This window comes from Arachis hypogaea, chromosome 18 (assembly GCF_003086295.3).
Source record: "Arachis hypogaea cultivar Tifrunner chromosome 18, arahy.Tifrunner.gnm2.J5K5, whole genome shotgun sequence".
Classification (NCBI taxonomy): Eukaryota; Viridiplantae; Streptophyta; class Magnoliopsida; order Fabales; family Fabaceae; genus Arachis; species Arachis hypogaea.
In genome coordinates this window covers 80,469,403-80,478,285 of record NC_092053.1, presented here as the reverse complement: position 1 = coordinate 80,478,285, position 8,883 = coordinate 80,469,403, and the positions used below count along the sequence as shown (strand labels likewise).

At 41.2% G+C, this 8,883-nt stretch overlaps 1 protein-coding gene across 1 annotated transcript; it reads left to right on the top strand.

The window, feature by feature from the left end:
* Positions 1 to 678: 678 nt before the first annotated feature.
* Positions 679 to 1,830, top strand: LOC112770119 (uncharacterized). The gene has a single exon (XM_025814537.1). The coding sequence runs from the start codon at positions 679 to 681 to the stop codon at positions 1,828 to 1,830; it is 1,152 nt and encodes a 383-aa protein (XP_025670322.1).
* Positions 1,831 to 8,883: the final 7,053 nt, after the last annotated feature.

Here is an 8,883-nt window from a genome sequence, read left to right as displayed (position 1 = left end):
CGGCTCATCAACATGAAACGGACAACGACCGACGATATCAAGAGGCCAAACGCACAAGAAGTGACCACGTGATAATGGGAGCCATTCCCTTCACTGAAAGAATCCTGAAAGCAAAACTCCCTAAAGGCTTCGACAAACCTACGGATATGAAGTACGATGGAACCAAGGACTCCCAGGAGCACCTAACGGCCTTCAAGGCCAGGATGAACCTAGAAGGGGCCGCTGACACGGTCCGAGGTAAGGCCTTCCTAGTAACCCTAGCCGGGCCAACGATTAAATGGTTCAATGCCCTCCCCAACGGATCCATAACTGGCTTCCACGATATCTCACGGAAGTTCATGGCCCAATTCACCACCAGAATTACCAAAGCCAAACACCCCATCAGCTTATTAGGGGTCACACAGAAACAAGACGAATCCACATGAAAATACCTGGACTGCTTCAACGATGAATGCCTAACGATTGATGGACTCACGGATTCCGTCGCAAGCCTCTGTTTAACCAACGGGCTCATGAATGAAGACTTCCGCAAACACCTCACCACCAAGCCAGTATGGACCATGCACGAGATCCAAAACGTCGCCAGAGACTACATAAACGACGAGGAGGTTAGCTAGGTCGTCGCCGCCAATAAACGGCAACACTCCACACGGCAACCCGACTTCCCGCCATAATCCGATGCCCAGAGAAAGCCAAAGAGACCAACCCAAACAAACCAACACAAACCGACCACCCAGGATCGGGAAATTCTCGAACTACACCCCCTTGACAGCCTCGATTACCAAAATATACCACCAGATAGCGGATCGGGGTATTATCCCGAAAGCTCGACAACTCAGAGAAAGAACGGGCGGCAACAAGACCCTTTACTGCGACTACCACCGAGGTTACGGGCACAGGACACAAGACTGTTTCGACCTTAAAGACGCCCTCGAACAAGCTATAAGAGACGGCAAAACTCCCAGAGTTCGCCAAATCATCAGAGAACCAAAACGCGCGGAAAAAGACAGGTCGCCTAAGAGGGAAGGACGCAACCCGAGAAAACAAAAACAACCTCCCAGGGAAAGTCCAGAAGATGACCCGACCATAGTAGTAAATGTCATCACGGGCAAGGATGTGTCAGGCAAGTCAAGATCAACACTAAAAAAGGACCTCAAAGTCTTGGCTGTCAGAGATCAAGCCCCAGCTGCCACAGCCAACAAAACGATAACTTTCTTGCCCGAGGATTGCCAGCATAGCACCTCGGCCGAAGACGCACCTTTCGTTATCTCGGCGAGAATCGGAACAGGACTAGTTCGGAGAATACTGGTGGACACCGGTGCAGACTCCAACATCCTCTTTCGAGGTGCCTTCGACAAGCTCGGGCTCCGCAAAGAAAATCTCCAAACACACCGCAACAGTGTCACGGGACTCGAAGACAACTTCCTCAAGCCAGACGGTTCCATCATTCTTCCCCTTACCATAGGGACGGGAAGCCAAAGGAAGACAATCCTGTCCGAGTTCGTGGTCCTCAAGAACTCCACCACTTATAACGTCATCCTCGGAAGAAAAACAATCAACGACCTCGCCGCCGTCATCTTTACCAAATACCTTCTAATGAAGTTCACGGCAGAAGATGGTTCCGTCGGAACCATCCACAGAGACCGGGAAACCGCGGTAGAATACGACAACATTAGCACTAGCCCTACGCAAGAGATCCTGAGACGCGGCAGGCATCTTCCTTTCCGATCTCGATGCACACCAAAATTCACGCAGAACCATGGGAGGAAACGGCAAAGAAGCAAAGTAGGGCCTTGCAGACAAGGTCAGGAGTATAGCACACCTACGTGAGCTAGCCCTAAAATAGAGAATAAGCCTAAGGTACAATGGCAGCACGGTACGACGAGACTTCGGACCAGGAGACCTCGTCTTATGACAAAACAACATCGGTCTACCCACTCCCAATAAAACGGATATCCAAATAATAAAACGGATATCCAAATAACAAAACGGATATCCAAATAACAAAACGGATATCCGAATAACAAAATGGATATCCAAATAATAAAACGGATATCCAAATAAGTAAACGGCTACCCGGGAATCGATCACCCGAAGCCAATAAAACGGATATCCAAATAATAAAACGGATATCCAAATAAGTAAACGGCTACCCGGGAATCGATCACCCCGAAGCCAATAAAACGGATATCCAAATAAGTAAACGGCTACCCGAGAATCGATCACCCCGAGGCCAACAAAATGGATATCCAAATAATAAAACGGGTATCCAAATAAGTAAACGGCTATCCGGGAATCGATCACCCGAAGCCAATAAAACGGATATCCAAATAATAAAACGGATATCCAAATAAGTAAACGGCTACCCGGGAATCGATCACCCGAAGCCAATAAAACGGATATCCAAATAAGTAAACGGCTACCTGGGAATCGATCACCCCGAGGCCAACAAAATGGATATCCAAATAATAAAACGGGTATCCAAATAAGTAAACGGCTATCCGGGAATCGATCACCCGAAGCCAATAAAACGGATATCCAAATAATAAAATGGATATCCAAATAAGTAAACGGCTACCCGGGAATCGATCACCCCGAAGCCAATAAAACGGATATCCAAATAAGTAAACGGCTATCCAGGAATCGATCACCCCGAGGCCAACAAAATGGATATCCAAATAATAAAACGGGTATCCAAATAAGTAAACGGCTACCCGGGAATCGATCACCCCGAAACCAATAAAACGGATATCCAAATAATAAAACGGATATCCAAATAAGTAAACGGCTACCTGGGAATCGATCACCCGAGGCCAATAAAACGGATATCCAAATAACAAAATAGTGACTCGTGAATCGATCACCCGCAAAGCCAACAAAACGGGAATCCAAATAAGCTAAATAAACAAAGTCTTAAAATCGGCCCACCAAGAGGCCTAAAATAAGTTCACAATAACGGTCTAAAAAAGGCCACACAAAACAAGCATGAGCTGACGATCTTCCAACTCGCGGAAAGCCATATTGACCAACATCCTACCAATTGGTGCATGATGACGTCACGCCTTTTTCAGGCCCCTCACAGTCTCCCGAACTACAGAGAATCAGACTCTCCAATGACTTAGCATTGAGACCAAGAAAGCATACTCTCATGCTCTGGGGGCAACTGTTCCAGACCCGATCTCCGGGCTCTTCTTCGAAACAGTCATCAAACCCGGCATGTGATGAGATGCCCAAACAACGCGCTCCTCGCCTGACCATGAAACGGCTAGGAACTCACCAAATCCTCGACCTCGATCGGAAAAACCAAACAACGATCTCCTTGCCAAACCACAAAATGTTTCTCCAGCGATGAGACCGAGCACCCTCACTCTCTCGCTCCGGGGGCAACTGTTACGGATCCGGCCCACGGATCCTACACCCAGAACGGTCCCCGAACCCGGCTACCAGGGTCCGACCCATTTCGCCCTTCCAGAAGGCTCAGAACCAGCCCACTAGAGCTCCTAACCAACTTTCGAATTCAAACGTCTCCCTTATCTTAGCCAAATAAGATAAGATAAGATAAGATAATTCAAACGTCTCTCTTATCTTAGCCAAATAAGATAAGATAAGATATTCACCATCACCTATAAATAGAGGACCCAGGTCCCTCCAGGTATTCATTCATTCCTCACACTTTCTACCTCTTAGATCCATTCTGACTTGAGCGTCGGAGTGTCTTTGCAGGTACCACCCCCCATTGCTCCAGGCAAGTGATCTGGCATCTGCCTCAACCCGCAAGTTCTCGATCCATCTCTCAACCCGTACAAGAGACATCTTGTACAGAAACAAATCACATAATAATAATTATTATTATTATTTTTTTAATCATACTTCAAAAAATTACATCAAAATTTAATGTCTAAAGCATTTTTGAGAAATAGATATTTATTGTTAGAAATTTTTGTCGTATTTTAAAATTATTTGAGAACATTTTTGTCAATAATAAATTCGAATACATTTTTATCAGCGTTATTTGAATACCTTTTTAATAGTTTATCTATTTATTTATTTTTTTATTGGATAGAATTATATATCTCATTTTGGTTTGATACCACCATCGCGACCATACTTTTTTTTTATCCTTTTCGCAGAACTCGAATTTGTGATAGTTCAGACTGGTAAAAAATTGCATATCATCACTTTATTAGTCTATAGCTGTTGATAAATGAGAATTTCCTTTTTTAACTATATTTTCAACTTTTCGTTATTAGAAATAAATAATGGCTTATGCCAATTAATATATGATTCTTCAAAATTTATACGCACGAATACAATTGTTATTTCAACATAATTATTGCTTTCCACTTCTGATCATCACTTGGGGGATACTTCTGTTCTACAGTTAGTCTACTATGCATTAATTATCTTTATTCTTCTCTTGAGACCCTCTTATCATACCGCTAAAACAATCACTTTTAGCGATATTTTTTATTTATTTTCAGCTATAATAATTTAAAATAGTCACTAATATATTTATATATTATTAAAAAAAATTATTTTTAGTTGTTATTTTTTTATTTTTAACAATAATAAAAAATTCTTTAATATATTTATTAGTAATTGAATATTATTCATTTTATATTTTATTACTAAAATATTTTAACAGTAATTATAAAATTGTTAGTAAAATTTTTTATAATAATTATAAAAAATATATAATTAAAATTATAATATATAATAATAATAATAAATATATAATTATCACAAAAATATAACTTAAATAAAATATATAATAATATTATATTATTACCATTAAATAGATATCACTAAAAATAATTGTTGTTGTAATGCCAATGTAACTCATCACCACATTGCTCTCTCTTGAAGTAGTTAGATATGCACGAAAAAGGACTGAACGAATGTTTTTTTTTTTGGAAAATGTTGCTATAATGATATCAAACAACAACACAAGAGAAAGAGAATAAGAGTTAATGAATCAATCAATGCAAAATTAGTAAGAATTGAATGATATTAAAGGAGTACATAAGAGTACATCTAAATCGCCCTTTTTGAGTAAGACTAAAAACTCTACCACGCATTAATTTTCATTCTGTTACATAACCAACTCTGCCAACTCAGTATAGGGTAACTCTAACATGCTCTTCTCCTTTCAGTTGTAGTAGTCATTCATCCACTTAGGGGGCTTCCTCACTTTGTCTCTTCCTTCTCTTTCACATGGCCTAATTCTTATTTTTTCATTCAGATTATTTGATTCCTCATCAGGCCTAATATCACGTTGGGACTCCATTTCATTTGCATTCTGAACTTGGGTTGGATTGGTCATCGCATCAATCACTCCCCTTTTACAATGATCTTATCCTCAAGGCCTTTTTTAGGATACATGTTAATTAGCTCAGTCCAATTGGCCCAAGTGGCATCTTCTCTTAGTAAGTCACTCCATTCCACTAATATCTATATTTCTTCTGCGTCATCAATTGTGCTTAGTAATCTGCTGTCAATGATACGAGCTGGTATGGGAGAAAAAGAGGGGGTCAACGGCAACTCTTCTAAGATCTGAGTAGGTGGGTCTCCCCTGAATTCCTTAACCATGGACACATGGAAAACAAGATGAATGGCACTTTCTGGGTGCAGCTCTAACTGATAGGCTTGCGCCGACTCTAGCCACTGCTTTATAAGGCCTATAAAATCTCTTACTAAGCTTCTGACACTGCCTAATTTCAACCGATCCTTGGTGATAAGGCTGAATCTTCAAAAGGATTTCTCACGTCGATGATTGTTAGCCTGTTTCTTCATCATCTTTAGGGCCTGCTACAGATGATGGAGTAGCTCTAAATTAAGGATGTCTCTCACCCACAAGAGTGCATCAACATCCTACACAGTAGAAGACTTGGCCACATGATCGTAGTTTGAGATCCTCAAAATGGATAAATCATAGTAAAACTAGAAGATTTTGGCAGTTATACCACAAAGTCCATGGATAAATCGTCCCATGGCCGGATTGGTGTGAGAAGTGGTTGAAGGAGTCCTTGGGGTTTAGAGGGCATGTACTTCGTCACTTGGCATTCATGGCACCTGTCAACAAATTGAACTACATCCTGTCGCATGGCCAGCCAAAAGAAGAGCTCACCAAGACCATTATAAGTTTTCAACACGCCACCATGTCCTGTTGTCATAGCTGAATGAAATTGATGAAGGAGTGTGGATCTAAGATCCTCATAGTTAGGCACATATATCTTCCCTCCATATAAAAATAATCCATCCCTAAACTCATATTCAGAGGTCAACCTTGCGTCCTGCCACTTCCCAATCATTCCCTACATCTCTTCTGCATTTTTGTGGGCCTACAACAGTCTAGGAATGATAGCAGATTGAGTTGCACTAAATGCCTAAAATTGGGGAGCAATATCCTCCAATTCATTTTGTCTCCATAATGTGTATGCCACCTGATTATGTTTTTCAGGCCGATACTCAATCTCAAACTCATATCCTAGTAACTTGCTCATGTACTTCTGCTGCTATGGTGTTAGTATCACTTGAGTCGTCAATTCCCTCAAGCCTTAATGATCCGTTTTGATCACAAATTTCCTACCAAGTAGATAGTGCCTCCATTTTGTTACAACTTGAGTGACTGCATATAGTTCCATCACAGATGCAGAGGCTTGAGCCATTCTCATTCCCAATTTCTTACTAATGTAAGCAAGCGGGTGCCCATCTTGGGTCAGGATAGCACCTATGCCCGTGCTCGACGCATCAGTCTCCACCACAAACATTTTGGAGAAATTGGGTAGCAACAGCATAGGGGTGTGCATCATGATCTGCTTCAAGTGGTAGAACGCTCTTTCAGCTTCTAATTTCCAGTGAAAGGCATTCTTCTTTAGCAGCTCCGTGAAAGGAAAAGCCAAATCTGCATAACCGGCGACAAAATTTGCAGTATTAACCCGTGAGGCCTAAGTAATCGCGTAGCTGCTTAATTGTTTTCGGGATGGGCCATATATCAATTACTTCTACTTTAGCTGGATCCACACGTACTCCTTCTCTGGATACAACATGTCCAAAGTAATCTACTTGTTCTTGACAAAATGAGCATTTGGACAGTTTTGCAAAGAATTTATGCTCCTGCAACACCGCTAAAGCTTGCCTCAAATGTTGCAAGTGTTCATCTTTAGTTTTGCTATACACAAGGATATCGTAAAAAAAAAACAGCTATAAACCTCCTTAAGAATGGTTGAAAAATCTTGTTCATGGTGGCCTGGAAAGTTGAAGGGGCATTCGTTAGGCCAAAAGGCATAACAACAAATTCGTAGTGCCCTTGATGGGTTCTAAATGCAGTCTTTCCAATATCAGCAGCTCTCATTCGTATTTGGTGGTATCCGCTTTGGAGATCTAACTTGGAGAAGAATATAGCACCATGAAGCTCATCAAGTATCTCTTCAATGGTGGGTATTGGAAACTTATTTTTCACTGCGATAAAATTTAGAGCACGATAATCAACGCAGAATCTCCACCCTCAATCTTTCTTTTTCACCAATAAAACTGGACTTGAGAACAATTCGTTGGTAGTATAGTCCAAACCAACAATGAATTCTCAAGATCAAATATTAAATCTAATACCTTGAATGGGACCCGTGAGTACGCACAAAAAGGTGTGCGTATGCACACAAGCGAAATTTGGGGGCGTTCATACGCACAGTACGTGTGAGCACTGCTGGCAGAGGGGGTCTCAAGATGTGTGCGTGCGCACAGAACACTTTTTTTTTGTAGAGAAATGTGACCATGTGTGCCTACGCACAAGTGGGCATGCGGACGCACAGAATGATAATGTGGTGGGGTGCGTGTGCATAGAGGGTGCGAGCGCTGCGAACAGAGCATGCTACAATGGGTGTGCGTACGCACACTGCTGTGCACCTGCACAGGTAGGGAAAAACAGGGAAAGTGTGCATACGCACGAGGCTGTGCGCACGCACAACACTCTATTTCTGCAACATTTTTAAAGCCTCTAAGACAAAGACTAAAAGAAAGAAAAGTTGAAAGGATATTACCATGGTGGAGTGTCTCCCACCTAGAACTTTGGTTTTGAGTCCTCAAGTTGGACTGTTGGTTGTCTCTCACATCAAGGAGGCTTGTGCTTCCATCCATCCTTGAGTTGCCAACCATTCTTGCTCTTCAACAATCTTCCGGGATACCACACAAAGTACATTAAGCTCCTAAGCAACCTCAAGCAAGAATTTGGGATCCAAAATTGTTGGTTGTAGAGTTGTATGTCCGGATCGCACACTTTGGTTTTTCTATCATCCTCTTGTTGACTTTCACTTGTGCCCTTGGATGAACAACCTTTCCAAGCACCTTTGAAGCACCCAATGAGATCTTGAAATCCTCCCAAGTGGACCTTGCACCATTCATGTTTTGAATTTCATTGGCAACCAATACCCATTCCTTCACCATTTAACACTCCAAGAAGCACCTAAAGTTGGTGATCCTTCTCCAAGAGAGCATATTGGTATGGGCCTATGAAGCTCATGAAAGAAAATTATAAATAGAGTAAAATGTGGGAAACTTATTGGGAACATAGTTGATAAAGACAAAAAGTGTAAAAATTAAAAAGAATAAAGCAACTCAAAATTTTGGGAAGCAGGCTCATGAAAATTCAAATTAATTAAAATTACCATGTGTATTAAAAAAAAAAGTTAGTTTTCAAGCATGTAAATAAGGGGATACAAAAAGAACTCCCCAATACAAAATAAAAAGCAATACACATGGGATAAAAACAAGAATTGAAACATGAGCATGTGACATCAAAAGCGAGAAAATAGGGAGAATAGGTAAAGAAGCATTTTTTTACTAAGTATGTATGTTAGGTGAGATCTTAGTCTAATTAAGGATTCA